Genomic DNA, 20,564 nt, shown 5'->3' with positions numbered 1-20,564 from the left:
TTTTACTTAAAGAATTTACTTAATTTACTAGCGATGCAACAAGAACATTAACACATTTAATCACACTACGTGAGCGTGGACGTAGTTGCCAGGAAGTAACTGATGGAACATGAAAGTACTTTTAACAAATGTGAATTTTATTTCTAAATGTTTTCTTCAAATACAAATTTAAAATTATAAGCAGAAACGCACCCCCCAAATATATCAAGTTGCAATTTTATTTAGAGGCAGAAAGAACAATATTAACAGTAGGAGCCTTCGGGCTGAGAAGCTTGCATGCTACCTTTCAACATGGCCGTAGTCATGACCGCTCACAACCACCTCTGAAAGAGTACACTGGTGCAAATCTGCAACACACCAGATTACTTTAAACTAAAAAATTTTAAGCAACTCACACAAACACGTAAACTACGCACCCGTAAGAGGGATGGAAATGGTACAACACTCAAATTATTTGCCACCGAAAGTGCAATTTGGTTTTTTTAAGGACGCTTACGGTGGTATGGAGGCAATCTTATAGCCTAAAATGACTATTTAAATAAAACCCATAAAATGCAGACTTACATAAAATGTACAATATGTTCTGCATTACACATATACCACCTCGCAAGTTGATAGGCAAGATAAAAACATATTTCAAGAATTCGTCCTTTAAGCAATAAATTCGTTAACCGAATCAGACAAACATGACGGAGGCAGCTATTAACGTATACGGCAGACCGACAGACATACAGACAAACACTAACTGCCAAACAAAAACGGACCAAGAAAACAAGTAGAATTTAATAAGTAAATGAAACAACATATCACAAATCACTTAACTTCTAAAAACTGCTATGTCTGGCGAAGACCTGGCGCAGGACCCCCAAAACGCTCTCCCGAACCGTCCGCTGCCAGCCGCTTCAACGGACGCAGGAAGGCGCGCCGATCTCCCGTCTTACGGCGTCGCAGCTCGCCCCGGCCAGCCCAATGTCGTGGGTTGACTCCTGTTGCTCTCGTGTCGGCCGCGAAGCCACTACCCCCTCGCTACATGGCGCGGCCACTGGACTCACGTGGCCACGACCTCACATACGCCGACGCTCCAGGCGCACAAATCATCTTGTGTCTCATACGCGACCGACCAACCGATCGCTCCAACCGCCAATGACCATTGCTTGACCAAACTCGAGCAGACTGGCGGCCTAAGACACACTAGCACTCCGGACGACAGACAGACACTAACCGCCTCACCAATGCGGACGAGAGACAGACCCAGACTAACTTGCCTGACCAACTGACCAGACTCGCCAAGACTGACAGACTACCCTCTGACTGACTTCCACTAGCGAGCTTATCGCGCCACTTAAATGCACGTGAAGAGGCAAGCAACCTTTCCCCTTTTACACCAGAGGGAGACACAAAAGCTGCGACTGCCACAGCGGCGCCACCGCCAGAAACGGAGGGCGACTGCTTTGCACTACGCGCTGCGGCGCGCTCTTCAAAATAGCAATTTTTACCACGGCTCAGCGACATTCCTGAAATGGACTGGCCTGTCTGGAGCTCTGACCTGAACCAAATGGAACACTTTTGGGACAATTTAAAAGTCAACTTCGCTCCAGTTCCCAGCATCCAACTTGACCACCATCTCTAGTTTCGACTATTGAGGAAGAATGGGCTGACATTGTTCCAGAGATATTCACTCACCTCATCAGAAGCGTCATCAGCAGAATTAAAGCCCTCACAATTGCGTAGAATGTACATGCCCTCTATTAATGTCCACTAACATCTGTCTGGGTTCTTTTGCTGAGATAGTGAATCTGCAAAACTAGCAATTCCCTGCCTCATCGGTGGTGATATCCGGGTTGAGCCGAGCAGACATGTCGCTTTGAAGCCGAGTGGTGTGCAGGGAGGTCTGGAGAGTGAGCCGGGTGCTTTCTGGGGCGTGGCCTGCCCTGTGCAGGCGGCGGAGCGCTGGAGCCGCCGCTGCTGGGCGACCACTGCGACGGCGACCCGCCGCGCCTCTGCGACCAGTCCTCGCTGAGCAACGCCACGCGCATCACGCGGCCCTGCTCCGACCACGAGAGCTACCTCTCCACCGGAGCCACGCTCTCCATCGCCCACACCAGGTCAGTACCCCGCAACATCAATGCATGACCTAGTGTCCAATACAATAATAGAGCAGATGGGCTGCTTGTTCGGTTGGGGTTTGTGGCCCTTTGCCGCAAGTAACATCCACAAGCCCGCTCGGTTAGCCGTGCGGTCTAACGCACGGTTTTCCGGGTGGGAAGGAGCACCTGGTCCCCGGCAGATCAATATAAAAGTGGTCTATCAGAGGGTATTGTGCGTATTGTGGGCCTCAAGAACGGTCACAGGATTATTTGACCCATGCGAGAAACTGAAGAACCCGAGTTGGCGAATGCTTTATTTCAGACTATCCTGCGAGAGGCTAAGTAGAAGTGTAGAATGTAGAAATATATTTCTGCCTCCTACATAAGGCTATTGTAGCGACCGTGGAGACAAGATTAGACTAATAATAGCACGCAGCAAGGGCATTTAACCAGTCATTTTCCGTTCTCCTTATGTGATTTGAACGGGAAGAAATTCTAACATTTGGTACCCTCTGCCTTTCCCGCCCGGTTGGCCGTGCGGCCTAACGCACGGATTTCCGGGCGGGAAGGAGCGCCTGGTCCCCGGCGCGAATCCGCCCGGTGGACTTATGTCGAGGTCCGGCGAGCCGGCCAGCCTGTGGATGGTTTTTAGGCGGTTTCCCATCTGCCTCGGCGAATGCGGGCTGGTTCCCCTTATTCTGCCTCAGCTATACTATGTTTGCTGTGCAAATAAGTTATCTATGTACGCGTACACCACCATTACCCTACAAGCAAAACATAGGGGTTACATTCGTCTGGTGTGAGACGTTCCCTGAAGGGGGAGGGGGGGGGGATGGAGGGTCCACTGGGGGCTGAACCGCACAATAACCCTGAAAGAGTAGTTCTGTGTGAGGCGGCTGAGGGGTGAAGTGGACTGCTGTAGTCGTCGTGGGGTTGTGGACCACTGCTGCTGCAGCAGGGACGGAGTCTCTCCGTCTTTTCTAGGCCCCGGTTAACATACAATACAATACCGCCCACAACTTGTTCTCTTCAGCTTATTATTTAAAAGAATGCATTTTTCTACATGTAGAAACACAGGATGTAAACAACGCTTTCAGAGTGGGAAATAATCACTAGAGGCATTTTCTGTTGTAGCGTAGTAATCCACTGGTAGCGGGAATTTGGCAAGAGGGACTGCAGACCCTCTAGAAATATAACAAGGGTCTCACTGAGGCCTTTGCAGACTGTAATTACCCTCCCAATCTTGTACAAAAACAGACCTGCCGTGCCTTATCTTTCCAGTCATCCACCACCTCGCGAAGTCTCACCGCCTGGTAACAGAGGAGCATTCCCTCGTGACTCAGTACCACCTAGGACTGGAGGAACTGAATTATATTCTTCGGCAGAGTTTCGACTACCTCTTGTCATGCACTGAAATGAGAACTGTCCTACCCACTATCCTTCCCACAGTGGTATTCCACCAGCCATTGAACCTACATAATACCCTCGTTCATCCCTACACAACTCCTGCTCCCAACCCTCTGCCTTATGACTCACATCCCTGTAGTAGACCTAGATGCAAGCCCATGCCCCTTACATCATCCCATCACCAGCTACAAACATGAGCTACCCCATCAAAGGTAGGGTTATCTGTGAAAAGAGTCTTGTGATCTACAAGCTAAGTTGCAACCACTGTGCTGCATTCTATAATGACAACCAACAAGCTGTCTGTGTGCATGAATGACCACCTAAGAACTGTGGCCAAGAAACAGCTGGACTACCGCATTGCTGAGCACGCCGCCCAACATGACATTCTTAATTTCAATGACTGCTTCACAGCCTGTGCCATCTGATCCTCCCCGCCAACACCAACTTTTCTGAACTGCACAATATGTCCTATGTTCCCATAACCCTCCCGCCGTCAATCTTCATTAGTCATTGTCCGTGCCCATTTAGTCTGTTTCCTGTTCCCATTCCAGCACTATGCAGCCCTCAATTCCACCAATGCACCCTCAGTCTTTTTGCTTCCCTCCTTTCCCGCAACACAGCCTCCCGACAGCACTTAGTTGCCCTACCCTCTCCCTGCCTCATCCCTGTGCTCTCCCACAAGCAGCGCTTTCCGTCCCCTACCCCTACCCTGCTCACGTTAGCCCAGTCTCCTCCTCACCCCGGCCCTTTGTTGCCTATCCCATCATGCGCGAACATTATGAATTACCTCGAAGGAAACGGTCTATTGACACACAGTCAACATGGGTTTAGAAAACATCGTTCCTGTGAAACACAACTAGCTCTTCATGAAGTGCTGAGTGCTATTCACAAGCGATTTCAGATAGATTCCGTATTTCTGGATTTCCGGTAGGGTTTTGACACTGTACCACACAAGCGGCTCATAGTGAAATTGCGTGCTTATGGAACATCGTCTCAGTTGTGTGACTAGATTTGTGATTTCCTGTCAGAGAGGTCACAGTTCGTAGTAACTGACGGAAAGTAATCGAGTAAAACAGAAGTGATTTCTGGCTTTTCCCAAGGTAGTGTTACAGGTCAATTGCTGTTCCCTATCTACACTCCTAGAAATTGAAATAAGAACACCGTGAATTCATTGTCCCGGGAAGGGGAAACTTTATTGACACATTCCTGGGGTCAGATACATCACATGATCACACTGACAGAACCACAGGCGCATAGACACAGGCAACAGAGCATGCGCAATGTCGGCACTAGTACAGTGTAAATCCACCTTTCGCAGCAATGCAGGCTGCTATTCTCCCATGGAGACGATCGTAGAGATGCTGGATGTAGTCCTGTGGAACGGCTTGCCATGCCATTTCCACCTGGCGCCTCAGTTGGACCAGCGTTCGTGCTGGACGTGCAGACCGCGTGAGACGACGCTTCATCCAGTCCCAAACATGCTCAATGGGGGACAGATCCGGAGATCTTGCTGGCCAGGGTAGTTGACTTACACCTTCTAGAGCACGTTGGGTGGCACGGGATACATGCGGACGTGCATTGTCCTGTTGGAACAGCAAGTTCCCTTGCCGGTCTAGGAATGGTAGAACGATGGGTTCGATGACGGTTTGGATGTACCGTGCACTATTCAGTGTCCCCTCGACGATCACCAGTGGTGTACGGCAAGTGTAGGAGATCGCTCCCCACACCATGATGCCGGGTGTCGGCCCTGCGTACCTCGGTCGTATGCAGTCCTGATTGTGGCGCTCACCTGCACGGCGCCAAACACGCATACGACCATCATTGGCACCAAGGCAGAAGCGACTCTCATCGCTGAAGACGACACGTCTCCATTCGTCCCTCCATTCACGCCTGTCGCGACACCACTGGAGGCGGGCTGCACGATGTTGGGGCGTGAGCGGAAGACGGCCTAACTGTGTGCGGGACCGTAGCCCAGCTTCATGGAGACGGTTGCGAATGGTCCTCGCCGATACCCCAGGAGCAACAGTGTCCCTAATTTGCTGGGAAGTGGCGGTGCGGTCCCCTACGGCACTGCGTAGGATCCTACGGTCTTGGCGTGCATCCGTGCGTTGCTGCGGTCCGGTCCCAGGTCGACGGGCACGTGCACCTTCCGCCGACCACTGGCGACAACATCGATGTACTGTGGAGACCTCACGCCCCACGTGTTGAGCAATTCGGCGGTACGTCCACCCGGCCTCCCGCATGCCCACTATACGCCCTCGCTCAAAGTCCGTCAACTGCACATACGGTTCACGTCCACGCTGTCGCGGCATGCTACCAGTGTTAAAGACTGCGATGGAGCTCCGTATGCCACGGCAAACTGGCTGACACTGACGGCGGCGGTGCACAAATGCTGCGCAGCTAGCGCCATTCGACGGCCAACACCGCGGTTCCTGGTGTGTCCGCTGTGCCGTGCGTGTGATCATTGCTTGTACAGCCCTCTCGCAGTGTCCGGAGCAAGTATGGTGGGTCTGACACACCGGTGTCAATGTGTTCTTTTTTCCATTTCCAGGAGTGTATATAAACGATTTGGGAGACAATCTGAGCAGCCGTCTTCAGTTTTTTGCAGATGACGCTGTCGTTTATCGACTAATAAAGTCATCAGAAGATCAAAACAAACTGCAACACGATTTAGAAAAGATATCTGAATGTTGCGAAAAGTGGCAGTTGACCCTAAATAACGATAAGTGTGAGGTCATCCACATGAGTGCTAAAAGGAACTCGATAAACTTCGGTTACACTATAAATCAGTCTAATCTAAAAGCCGCAAATTCAACTAAATATCTAGGTATTACAATTACGAACAACTTCAGTTGGAAGGAACACATAGAAAATGTTATGGGGAAAGCTAACCAAAGATTGCGTTTTATCGGCAGGACACTTAGAAAATGTAACAGAACTACTAAGGAGACTGCCTACACTACGCTTCTTCGTCCTCTTTTAGAATACTGCTGCGCGGTGTGGGATCCTTACCAGATAGGACTGACGGAGTACATCGAAAAAGTTCAAAGAAAGGCAGTACGTTTTTTACTATCGCGAAATGTGGGAGAGAGTGTCACAGAAATGATACAGGATTTGGGCTGGACATCTTTAAAAGAAAGACGTTTTTCGTTGCGACGGAATCTTCTCACGAAATTCCAATCACAAACTTTCTCCTCCGAATCCGAAAATATTTTGTTGACACCGACCTACATAGGGAGGAACGATCACCACGGTAAAATAAGGAAAATCAGATCTCGTTCGGAAAGATATAGGTGTACACTCTTTCCACGCGGTAAAGGAGATCGAAATAATAGAGAATTGTGAAGATGGTTCGATGAACCCTCTGCCCGGCACTTAAATGTGATTTGCACAGTATCGATGTAGATGTAGAATGTCGAAGAAGGCCTTGTTGGTCGAAAGCTCACTTTCCGACAGTCTTTTTGTTGTGCCTATCTGCCTCTCAGCACTACATGGTGAGTAGCACTTATCCTTTTCATAATATTGTTACGTTCCACCCAGGAATTTCCATTGTTACATATACATTTATATCACGTGCAATAACGAAGGTTCAAGATTGTCTTCGGATAGTCTGCGGTTAGGTTATATATGCACTAATTTAATTCCATTAATAATGACATTATTTGTGTCTGTTAGGGAATCATGATTGCGATAAAAAAGTCTGTCAGATAATACGTAAGCTCGTATTTTATTCGCTAAGGTATGGTGAGAAACTACACTCATGCTCATAAATTAAGGATAATACTGATACGTGGTGAAACAACGCTCTGGTGGGCGGTTTGCGGGTTTAATTACCTCCCGGTATGAGCTGCAGCCGTCGCACGGTGGCGCTGGCAGCAGTCCACATACGCAGAGGTGTGTTGGTGCATGTCAGAGTATGGAGCAGCGAGTAGGTGTGCAGATGTTTTCAGGCGTGCTAATGGTGTCTGTGTGTTGAAAGTGTCACAAGGAACACATATTTATGACGTTATGAGGGGTAGAATACTAGGGCGACTAGACGCTGGTCATACGCAGCAGGTCATAGCACGGGCCCTTCGTGTGTCACAAAGTGTGATCTCAAGATTATGGTAACGGTGTCCAGGCGCTACAGTACGGGACGTCCTCAGTGTACAACACCACAAGAAGACCGATATCTTACCATCAGTGCCCGCAGACGGCCACGGAGTACTGCAGGTAGCCTTGCGCGGCACATTACCGTAGCTCCTAGAACAGTTGTCTCCAGACAGACAGTGTACAGACGACTGAACAGACATGGTTTATTCGCCTGGAGACCTGCAAGGTGCATTCCACTGACCCCTGGTCACAGCAGAGCCCATAAAGCCTTGTGTCAAGAACACAGTACGTGGTCATTGGAACTGTGGTCTCAGGTTATGTTCACGGACTAGTCCAGGTACAGTCTGAACAGTGATTCTCATCGACGTGAACCAGGAACCATGTACCAACCCCTTAATGTCCTTGAAAGGGACCTGTGTGGAGATCGTGGTTTGATGGTGTGGGGTGCGATTATGATTGGTGTACTTACACCCCTGCATGTATTTGGCAGAGGAACTGTAACAGGTCAGGTGTATCTGGGCGTCATTTTGCGCCAGTATGTCCGCCTTTTCTGGGGTGCAGTGGGTCCCACCTTCCTCCTGATGGATGATAACGCACGGCCCCACCGAGGTCCAATCGTGGAGGAGAACCTTGAAACAGAAGATACCAAGCGAATGGAGTGGCCTGCCTGTTCTCCAGACCAAAACCCCATCGATCACGTCTGGGACGCTCTCGGTCGACGTATCGCTACACGTCTTCAAACCACTACGACACCTCAAGAGCTCCGACAGGCACCGGTGGAAGAATGGGAGGCTATACCCCAGCAGCTGCTCGATCACCTGATCCACAGTATGCCAACCCGTTGTTCGGCCTGTGTACACGTGCATGGTGATCATGTCCCATATTGATGTCGGGGTACATGCGCAGGAAACAGTGGCGTTTTGTAGTACATGTGTTTCGGGACGGTTTTCTCAACTTATCACCAATATCGTAGACTTACAGATCTGTGTTGCGTTCCCTATGTGCCTATGCTATTAGCGCCAGTTTTGTGTAGTGCCGCGTTGTGCGGCGCCATAGTCTGCAATTATGCTTAATTTATGAGCATGAGTGTATATCGGGTGAACAGAGCGAGCTAAGCCAGGCGGGGTGTCTAGGGAAGGCGAGGAGATCTTCGTAGTCCATGAAGGTTATAAAATAGTGGCTTCAAGGGCATTTCTTAACTCTACAAAAGACTGAGGTCAGAAATAAAGTTCTGTAATTACATATATTTGTTGGATATGCCATCTCGATTACTGGAGTTACTTCGGTCCTTTTCCGCGCTGAGACACCTCAGTGAGAGCGCCGTGTGACCTGCTGCTGCGCCGCCCTTTGCAGCGTGTCCGGCACGGCGCTGCACCCGGCGTCGTTCCGGCTGCGCTACGAGTTCGTGGACACGCGGCTGGGCGGCGAGCCGCTGCCGGGGCGACGGCACGAGCCGTGCGCGCGCCTCTTCCGCAGGACGCGGGCCGGACACTTCTGGTCGCCGCGCAACGTGCGCCTGTTCGGCCGCGGCGGCGCCACGCAGCTCTCCTGCCTCTACCGCATCGAGGCCGCGCCGGGCGAGAAGGTCAGTCCTCTGCACCCACTCGCCTACCCTCTACTGCTCTTAATCACTGTCGTTTCACAGCTCCACTTGCTCTCTTCTGCTCTCTCTCTCTCTCTCTCTCTCTCTCTCTCTCTGCGACACGTTACACTGAAGAATTTTCTTGTTCTCCTCACGTCAATCGTCGAATTTTATGATACTGTCGAGGTTGAGAAGCAAATCTCATATTCATTACAGGGGTTAACCATATAATGGACGTACTTGTGAAGCTTAAATATTGTGCTACAATTACTATCGACATCGCTGGCTTTTTTGATAGTGGTGGTCTCTAATATTAAATCGCCTGAAAAGTATTAGAACCTGAAAATCCCTTTGTTTTAGTTTCGTGGACTGCTGTAAACATCACACAGTCGAATGGATTGTTGGGGGGCACATCGTGGTAAGAAACGATCGCTAAGCGTTGCCCACAAGGGTCGATACGTGGACCAATATTTTGGTACCTGACAATCGGCAATAAAGCCATTACTGCAATTGCTGGACGGCATTGATGAAGCGAATGGAATTGTGATTTACGCTCATGATATCATGGTGGTCTCTTGAAATTCCAGATTAACAATAGTTGCAAATAAAACTATACACAGGGTGTTACAAAAAGATACGGCCAAACTTTCAGGGAACATTCCTCACACACAAATAAAGAAAAGATGTTATGTGGACATATGTGCGGAAACGCTTAATTTCCATGTTAGAGCTCATTTTAGATTCGTCAGTTTGTACTGAACTTCCTCGATTCACCGCCAGTTGGCCCAATTGAAGGAAGGTAATGCTGACTTTGGTGCTTGTGTTGACATACGACTCATTGCTCTACAGTACTAGCATCAAGCACATCAGTACGTAGCATCAACAGGTCTTGATTGGGCCCCATGTTCTTCCACCTACGCTCAATGGAGCACGTTATCATGATTTCATACGGGACAGTCTACCTGTGCTGCTAGAACATGTGCCTTTACAAGTACGACACAACATGTGGTTCATGCACGATGGAGCTCCTGCTCATTTCAGTCGAAGTTTTCGTACGCTTCTCAACAACAGATTCGGTGACCGATGGATTGGTAGAGGCGGGCCAATTCCATGGCCTCCATGCTCTCCTGACCTCAACCATCTTGACTTTCATTTATGGGGACATTTGAAAGCTTTTGTCTACGCAACCCCGGTACCAAATGTAGAGACTCTTCGTGCTCGTATTGTGGACGGCTGTGATACAATATGCCATTCTCCAGGGCTGCATCAGCGCATCAGGGATTCCATGCGACGGAGGGTGGATGCATGTATCCTCGCTAACGGAGGACATTTTGATCATTTCCTGTAACAAAGTGTTTGAAGTCACGCTGGTACGTTCTGTTGTTGTGTGTTTCCATTCCAAGATTAATGTGATTTGAAGAGAAGTAATAAAATGAGCTCTAACATGGAAAGTAAGCGTTTTCGGACACATGTCCACATAACATATTTTATTTCTTTGTGTGTGAGGAATGTTTCCTGGAAGTTTGGCCGTACCTTTATGTAACACCCTCTATATATACGTTTCACAGAAGAATTTTCTTGTTTTCCTCACGTCAGTCGGTGGTAGTCGTCGAATTTTATGATTATTGAGATTGAGAAGCTATTTCATATTCATTACAGGGGTTAACCACATAATTGATCTACTTGTGAAGCTTAAATATTGTGCTACAATTATTTTCGACATCGCTGACGTATTCGACAGTGTGCTGGTCTGGAATGTTCAATCGCCGGAGAAGTATTAGAATCGGAAAATCCCTTTGTCTTAGTTTCATGGACTGCTGAAAGATCACACAGTCGAATGGATTGATGGGTGGCACATTGTAATAAAAAACGATCACTGAGCGTTGCTCACAAGGGTCGATACGTGGACCAATATTTTGGTACCTGACAATCGACAATTAAGCCATCACTGGAATTGCTGGATGGCAGTGATGAAGCGAATGGAAATGTGATTTACGCTCATGATATCATGGTGGTCTCTTGAGATTCCAGATTAACAATAGTTGCAAATGAAACTATATATGTGCTGTTTAAGGGCCAAGTCTCACTAAGCTAGAATATAATCTTTAAGTTAGGTAACAGTCCAATTACGCGAAGCGCTATGTGTAAGTAGCTTTCTCGACGACAGAATAAATCTTTCAGCGCTTGTAGACACAGTCTGTCTAAAAACTGCTAAAGTCATTACACAATATTACCAATGTCGGCACTGTTAGGTGAAATTGGAACCTGCTAAATAGTATCACAATTCATTCCTGGTTGCCATTGTGGTCTTTGCAGCAGATGGTCACTAACTCACTCTTGCACGACACAAAACCTCACTAAAGCGTATACAGCCAGGGTTTCCCCTAAGAATGGTAAGGACAACAAGAGCTTACAAGTTGCGTATAAACTCTGCGAGATCAATAAAATGTTGCGTTGTGTTGGATAATAAGAGCGTAAGTATTTCTTATTTAGTTTAATATAACCTAAGTACATTAGTTATGAGTAACACTACGATGTTGTCATTTGCGAGTAATTCTTATGGCTGGGTGCTTTTGCCAATTACTCAATAACTGACTGTAAATTACAATTACAGTTTTAAATCTTTGAGATTACATGCAAAAGTGTAATACGAGGGTTGGAACTTCAATAGTGGTAACTATTTGTTTACAGCTCGTACAAAATAGATACGTGTTTCAAAGTTTTACTGACCTTCAAAGTAGTCACCAGCATTGTGTATAACCCGTTGCCAGCGATGTGGAAGTCGTAGGATACTTTTAGCAGTGCCAGTTGTGTAGACAGTTCGAGCGGCGCGGTCTATTGTCCGACGAATTTGTAGCAGCTCTAAAGCGAATTATGTGAAGTGTTTCCTTCAGTTTAGAAATCGAGTTGAACTCACGAGGGTTTGAGTCAGGGGAGTGCAGTAGCTGGTATAGCACTTAGCAGGCCCATGAATCAAAAGAAAAAAATCAGTAACAACTTCCACTGTATGTGCTTGAGCATTGTCCTGCAAAATGATGGTCAGGCACTGCAGAAAGTGTCATCACTTCTGACTCTAAGCTGGTCTTAGGTTATGTTCCAAAAATGAACAGCATTGTGATCGTTACCGGTTTGGCCATACCATGGTCATCTTCAAATAGCTAATGAAAAAAAACCTGCATAAAAATTTTCAGTTCCATTTGTAATTAAAATGAAGTAGAAATTAAATTACATGCTATTTTACCCATAAGTCATAGGAGACATTTGATGGCTAAAATTTTTTTTGCAGATCCTAAAAACACCATCAGAGAATCAAAGAATTAGAAATAAGAAATGTATAAAAACAAGTGTAGGTTATAATATGACACTCCTTCTTCTTTATAGACAAAATGTGGTTATTGTTTCCTGCAATTTAGTAATACTACTAGGCCTCACCTCCATCTACACAGATCAAGGAGGAAGTCGGATGACGAGCAACACGTCATAGGTTTCATTATCACTCTTTTTATCCGAATAAAAAATTTTGCTTACCTCTTTTACTCATTACAGATGTAAGGCTGAAAATCGGTAACATGGCTGCAGTGAACCGTCGCTCATCAAAGGCAAGATAATTACATGTTCAGGAAAACTTTTGATATTTTCAACAAAAAGTTTTGTAGATAAGGCGTCTCGTCATGTCGTAAAAATTGTCGTTGACTGAAACCGACGTTGGGGCCACGATTGAATTACCTGTGTTTAGGTCTAGTGCGCAGTTATTTTACAACACGACGTGCAACCACACCCAGAAAATTTTTATATTAAATTGACCTTGTAACCTCCCCTCCCCTCTGTCTTCACCGATTCTTTAAATATTGTAACTTCCAGGTATAAACCAGCTTAACACTTTGGAGATGAGTTAATTTGTTGAATATATGACGTTATATATGATTATGGTTGAAGACGCAAAACTCAAACTAGTTTATAATAATTCATTAATTATTTGTGCAACCGATTTTGAGAACTGTTTAAATCTTTCTGAAAATCTAATTTTTCTCTTAAATCACGTGTCATACAGCTATATAACTTTGTACGAAACTTCAGTGGTATATGTGGATTACGTTTGCAAAATGAATAGCGAACAGAGTTAGCAGTAGAAAATTTATAAATTAAAGCGTCATTCTTGATGCTGAGTTTTACCACATGAAAAATGAAAATTTAGTAACCGCTGAAATTGCTTCCTTTCGTTACTTTATGGGGTTGTAAGAGAGGAAAAGTTAAGAAAAGGCTTGAAATGATGCTAGAAATTTGTTGCATGTCGCTAAGTGTTCTCATTATCAAACACTCAATGAATATAATCTAGGTAACCTGCGCTCCGTTTTAAGAAAAGCTAGCTTTTCAAACATCAAAATGTTTATGAGGTCGTATGTCGTGAACTATGAGTCGTAAGATGATATAATTTTGCACATTCATTCAATGGTATATGTGGATGCTTCCTGCCATGAATAGAAGCAGTAATAACTATAGAAATAATTTAAAACAATTCTAATGCTGAAATTTTGCTACATCAACAGCGAAAATTTTTTCCTTTCATCATTTTGAGGGGAGGGGGGAATTCACAGAGAGGAAAAAGTTTTGCAAACGTTCGAAATGATGTGTTAAGTTTGTTGAAAGCTGCTAAGTGCACAAATTCTCATGTAATGGACAAATATAGTCGCGTTGTGAGTTCTCTCAAGACACAAGCACTCAGTTTCTCACAATAATATTGACTCATTATGTCAAACCTGTTACATCAGACTATATCACTTAATGAGTTGATTACCACAGCAAATTAAATTTTAAAATTCAATCAATAATTGTATACAATACTGAAAATAAAACTTTTGCTGTGCCTGGAATCCGTAAGATAGATCATGTGCAAATGGGACCAGGTGTTCGGGTGGCCCTTTTAGCTGTTTATTAATGTACAAGGTGATCCACTACTCGTCTGATGTGTTCGCCCTATCGGCACAGGAAAAACACGCCAGGTAGGAAATGAATGTGAGGTTTAGTGTAACCCACACAAACAATTTTCTGCAACGAAAGTTAGTTTGGAACACAACAATTGAGACACGTCATGTCTTGAAAAGTGAAATAATAATAATAATAATAATAATATATGAAGGTTTAAGTCATGAAACTGTCACAATAGCTGATGAAAAACAAACACGAATAGGAGTAGGTCAATGCTCAATTGCTAGTTACGGCGTTGGAGGCTGTGCACCTTTGGTGTAGAGGCCATGAATGGTGTAGGTATGTAGCTGGTATCTTCAATAGGCAAAGGTCGGCGTGGATGGCGTTGTCATCGTAGTAGCATCTCCAGAGCGAGATCCTAATTGTGGGAATGCTTTTGAAATTGGCACTTGACCCAGGGAATTCACACAGAGTGAAATCATCAGGGTTCTCACGTGCTATCCTAAATACTACACAGTACCAGGATACTGTAGGCACTACTTTCGCTCACGTGGCACGAGGAGGAGAAAAGGTCTACAGGACCATTGACCTATGGCAGCACTTGGATTGTTGGCTGGTGGTTATGCTGAAGAGCTGTCCCCTGTGAAGTCCACACCCACATGACCCATATGTGCTGTTGGTTGCTGGCTGAGAAGGCGCGAAATCTCAAGACAGCATACCTGTCCGCAGCTCTCTCCCTCTTCTGAACTAGAGAAGAGATGGTAGCACAACTCGTCGACAATCCTGGAAAGGGCTGGGTTCCCAAGGGTGATGGCAGGGAGCTGAGGTCTACCTCCATTGGCGAAGGCGGCTGGGGGTCTGAGGTCCACCTCCATCGGAGCTGCCCGCCGAAGTGGCTTTGCGATTCTAGACGCTCCAGTCTGGAATCGCGAGACCGCTACGGTCGCAGGTTCGAATCCTGCCTCGGGCATGGATGTGTGTGATGTCCTTAGGTTAGCTAGGTTCAAGTAGCTCTAGGGGACTAATGAACTTAGAAGTTGAGTCCCATAGTGCTCAGAGCCATTTGAACCATTTGAACCATCGGAGCTGGTGCCGCTGTTGCATATGAAGCAGCTGAAGATCCCTCTTGGGAACTGTCCAAAGACTGGATCTAAGATAGGACGGTGGTGTCTGTAATTCGAATTATGGAGTACTCTGTCTCTAGGACAAAAGATGGTGGCACACTAACAGACACAGGAAGAGGACCATTGTGATGCTGGAATTCATTATTGTGCTTAAGTCACATTGTACTGCCTTCAGGCGTCGCCTCGACCATGACCCACTACAGAAGACTGGAAACGACAGAAACCAATGCTGGTGGCCTTCGGTGAAGACAAAGGCCCATGCAGGATCTTGGAAAAAGAAATGGTAGCTGCTGGACTGCTGAGAGGAGGGATGGATATTGGTGGGATTCATGACAGATAATTGCGACCATTTGGTTGGCCATGGAGTTTTTCTGCAAGGGTTGACCATTATCACGAGTAAAAGCATAAAACGCCAGAAAGAGTGTACGATCCTAGTCTAATGGGCGATAGTTGTGGAGCTTGAACAGCTGGAACTTAGTATGGACAAAGCGATTGGCTAGAACATCGAAAAAGTTCAAAGAAAGGCAGCACTTTTTGTATTATGGCGAGAGTGTCGCAGAAACGATAAAGGATTTGGACTGGGCATCATTAAAAGAAAGGCGTATTTCGTTGCAACGGAATCTTATCACGAAATTCCAATCACCAACTTTCTCCTCCGAATGCAAAAATATTTTGCTGACCCGACCTGCATAGGAAGGAATGATCACCACGATAAAATAAGGGAAATTAGACCTTGTACGGAAAGATATAGGTGTTCATTCTTTCAGCGGGCTGTACGAGATTGGAATAATAGAGAATTGTGAAGGTGGTTCGATGAACCCTCTGCCAGGCACTTAAATGTGATTTGTACAGTATTCATGTAGATGTAGATGTGAAACGTTAGAAACGTGGTGGATGAACGCAGTATGTGACAGTGGTATGCCATCTGCTTCGCAAAAAATGTAGAATTCCGCAGAGTAAAACGGAGGTCATTATCTGTAATAATTGTTTCTTTGAGTCCTTCAACTGAAAAAAGTATGGGACAGGGTTTGAATGGTTTGCTCTGTGAATGTGTTAATCATGCATGAGACATAGGGGAAAACATTGCCAGTGTCTACAGCGATTAACCAGGAGTACCCCAGGAAGCGTCCTGTGAAATCCAGGTGTAGCTGGGACAAGGGGACAGAAGTGCTTGGCTAAGGAAAACACCAACTGGAAGGGCAGGTGGGTAGGAGGTAAGCATGAAGGCAATCACTGTGTCCATGTCCCACCAGTAGATATGTTTATAGGCACAGTGCATTGTGAGCACAATGCCCTAGTGCTCATTGTGTAAAAGAGACAAGGCGCACTGCTGGAGGATCACCATGATCACGACCATGGTGTGGCCATTTTCCTTATGGAGCAGGAGCACTTTGTTGTGGCTGGAGAGCTCGTTCCAGTAATACTAGTATGCCTGGACCTACGGATACTGCAGCTACTTGCGGTCTGGCAGCCAACCATACTGCTCCAGGTGGAGTACCTTGCAGAGCACTGGGTCTGAAGCAATGTGGTGTGTGATGAGCTTGGTGTTCAACAGGACGTTGGGCATGACTGCCTCAATAACAACATCCATAAGGTAGAGACTTCAGGCCCACATCAAAGGCATAGAGGTCAATCTTCACAAACACTTTGCAACTCACAAAGCGGTTCATTATGTCCTCTATCTAGGAAACAGGATAAACACCTATGCCAGATTTTGCATTAATGGTTGCCTTGAAGTTCCCACACATGCAAATGGACTGTTTGGTTTTTCTACACTGATGATGGGGGCAGCCCATTGTTTATGGAATTGATAGTGAGAATACCCTCAATCTGCAGCCACTGTAGCCCAACTGAAGTTTGTCTCTGAATATGAATGGAACATTCCTGACTTTAAAGATCTTCGTTGTTGCTGATAAAAGAAGAGCTACATGTGCCTCGATATCTGTGACACGTGAAGGGAGTTCCATGAACACTGAGCTAAATGTAGAGAAAGATGTCTTTTAGGTAGGGGTTGGAGACCAGCGACTTGATGGTGGCGGCAGGGTCATGGATTTCTAAGCCAAGAGAATTAAACAGATCCAGGTCTAAGAGACTGATGGCTGCAGGGATGTCAACGACCAAAATCCTGGCTGTCAGGACAGACAAACGGTACTGAATTTGAGCTTAAATAAACTGTTGTCTTTAATTATGTAATTGCTGTAACTATGAAATGTAATGTCAAAAGTTTGAAAGGGAGAGGATGGCATGTATAAATAAGATTGTCAGTCTATGATGGTTGCTGAGTATCCAGTGTCTATCAGAAGCTTTATGGGTACAATGTTGATGGCTATTGTGAATGACAGAGATTCCTCTGAGAGGAGAAGCGCTGGTTGGACTTAAAATATCTCTGGGGCATATCCACCCTGTCATCCAGCACCACATCTGAAGGTTCCATACATGCACAGTCGATATTCATTTTGAGCACTGCTTTGCACACTGCAGCCCAATGTCTGGCTTCCCCACAAGAGGTGCAAGGTGCAGTTGGATCACCGATAGTGGTACTGGTGGCTAATAAAACACTGGCAGCAGAAAGGGATCTTTTGATGGCAATGTCTCGCTGCTGAGTCTTTGCCTGCATTGTGTGAATGCGATATGGTTGATGGGCATGTCTTGGGCTGCGAATGGCTTGTTCATCAGGTGGCAAAAACTTGTGATACACCCTGTTGGGTGGCTAACGAATTGAGAGACTGTTCAAAGCTCTGATAAACTCGTTTCTTAGGAACGGTCCTTAAGTTTAAGATCTGTGCATAGTCCTTCATTGACTGTGTGGACGAGAAAAATGTACCAGATCAGGGAGGCTGCATACGATTGGTTACACTGAGGATTACTACACTAGAAATAGCAGTAGTGAGGTGAACTCTGGACGCAAGTGTATCATTCACGGTAGGACTGTCAACTGGCAGCTGAAAAAATTGTGGCGCGCACGGCATTTGAACCTCAGAGTAAAAGTATTCTAGTAAACCGTTCTTAAACCTGTCATAGGGCAGAGCTTGTAGCTCCAATTCTGAGTTAAGTTGTGGCAGGAGGTGGTAAGCGTCTGGGCTTGCATTTGCCAAAAGGAAGGCACACTGTTGGATGTCATCTGTCATCTGTGGTACTGTTGGCTAAGAAAAGCTGCTCTGTATATCTGACAAAGCTTTTCCATGGCTCGGCCTTCTTTTCGAACAGGCGAAAGGGCGGGGGCGTCGTCTAGAAGCCCTCGATCATGGATTAGATCCAAGAGAGGCGGTTTAAGAGCACTGGAGGCGACATAAAGACAGTGACAGTAAGTTATTTGAAAAAGGAAGAACACAACCCAAAACACTGTCTACCTGGGCTGGAGCACACATGGGAGACACTGGCTCGGAAAACAAAATATCTCGTGACCAACTGATGTGCCCGCCAAAGGTGACGCTAGAAAAATACCCATTTAGGAAATGAATATGAGTTTAACGTACTACACATAAACAATCTTCTCTGACGGAAGTTAGTTTGGACGACAATAATTGAAACAATCCACTTTTTGACTATCGAAACAACAATTATAATATCTGAGGACTTAAGACCTGAAACTTTTATAGTAAATTGAAAGTTCCAAAATCCACTGACCATACACTAAGCATACCACAATCAAAGTCCAGAAGGATAATGCAGAAGTTTAAGTGATGAGAGGTCGAGCAAAAGTTAAAGTCTCGAACGAACACACAGAAGTTTAAGTCCTGCATATAGCTAATGAAACATGTAGACAAATAGTACAAGGTGGAATTGCTGGTCATGTCTCTTCAGTGCAAAGGCCGCAAATGGTGTAGTGGCACTATTTCTGTCGATGCATTATTGTAGACTCTGTGGCAGTTTCTGTATGCCCATGTCACACCAGCTCGCCGCCATGCTGTTCATAAAGTTATGAACCTCTTCTTTCACCTCGTCGTCGGAGCTGAATCGCTTTCCGGCCAAATGTTCTTTTAACCTAGCGAACAGGTGATAGTCACTGGGCGCCAAGTCAGGACTATATGGTGGGTAGTGATCATGTTCCACTGAAACTGTTGCAGGAGAGCAACAGAGCGAGGTGTGGGCGATCGTTGTGATGGAGAATGTGTACGCCCTTGCTCAACATTCCTTTTCTCCGGTTCTGAATTGCCCGTTTGAGTATTTTCAGAGCGTCACAGTACCTGTCAGCGTTAATTGTGGTCGCAGCGATTCAGTTGCGACGATGAGGTGAAAGAAGATGTTCATAACTTTCTGAACAGCATGGCGGCGAGCTGGTATGACATGGGCATACAAAAACTGCCGCAGCGTCTACAAAAATGCATCGACAGAAGTGGTGATTATGTCTAAAAATAGCTAAATTTTCAAGCTGTAAACTGATGTCAACCATTGTAGAAATAAACAAGTCTATGTACTTATAAAAATAGATCATACTTTTGGGATTACCGTCCTATGTAGGTAAAGTCCCGACCGACTGGAGGAAAGCGCAGGTGACGCCTGTATATAAGAAGGGTAGAAGGACGAATCCTCAAAATTACAGACCAATATCCTTAACATCGGTTTGTTGCAGGATTCTCGAACATATTCTCAGTTCGAATATAATGAATTTCCATGAGACAGAGAAGTTGCTGTCCATGCATCAGCACGGCTTTAGAAAGCATCGCTCCTGCGAAACGCAACTCGCCTTTTTTTCACATGATATCTTGCGAACCATGAATGAAGGGTATCAGACGGATGCCATATTCCTTGACTTCCGGAAAGCGTTTGACTCGGTGCCCCACTGCAGACTCCTAACTAAGGTACGAGCATATGGGATTGGTTTCCAAATATTTGAGTGGCTCGAAGACTTCTTAAGTAATAGAACTCAGTACGTTGTCCTCGATGGTGAGTGTTCATCGGAGGTGAGGCTATCATCCGGAGTGCCCCAGGGAAGTGTGGTAGGTCCGCTGTTGTTTTGTATCTACATAAATGGCTTTTGAATAGTGTGGATAGCAATGTGCGGCTGTTTGCTGATGATGCTGTGGTGTACGGGAAGGTGTCGTCGTTGAGTGACTGTAGGAGGATACAAGGTGACTTGGACAGGATTTGTGATTGGTGTAAAGAATGGCAGCTAACTCTAAATATAGATAAATGTAAATTAATGCAGATGAATAGGAAAAAGAATCCCGTAATGTTTGAATACTCCATTAGTAGTGTAGCGCTTGACACAGTGACGTCGATTAAATATTTGGGCGTAACATTGCAGAGCGATACGAAGTGGGACAAGCATGTAATGGCAGTTGTGGGGAAGGCGGATAGTCGTCTTCGGTTCATTGGTAGAATTTTGGGAAGATGTGGTTCATC

At 45.9% G+C, this 20,564-nt stretch overlaps 1 protein-coding gene across 1 annotated transcript in view; it reads left to right on the top strand.

Annotated features, from left to right (window-relative positions):
• The window catches only part of LOC126176565 (uncharacterized), a 469,138-nt gene that overhangs the window by 398,746 nt on the left and 49,828 nt on the right, over window positions 1-20,564 (top strand). The window contains exons 10-11 of the mRNA XM_049923725.1: window positions 1,957-2,105; window positions 8,940-9,171. Of these exons, the coding sequence (XP_049779682.1) occupies window positions 1,957-2,105; window positions 8,940-9,171 (381 nt within the window). The remainder of the gene's footprint in view (window positions 1-1,956; window positions 2,106-8,939; window positions 9,172-20,564) is intronic.

This window comes from Schistocerca cancellata, chromosome 3 (assembly GCF_023864275.1).
Source record: "Schistocerca cancellata isolate TAMUIC-IGC-003103 chromosome 3, iqSchCanc2.1, whole genome shotgun sequence".
NCBI lineage: Eukaryota > Metazoa > Arthropoda > Insecta > Orthoptera > Acrididae > Schistocerca > Schistocerca cancellata.
This window is presented reverse-complemented; position numbering and strand designations above follow the sequence as displayed.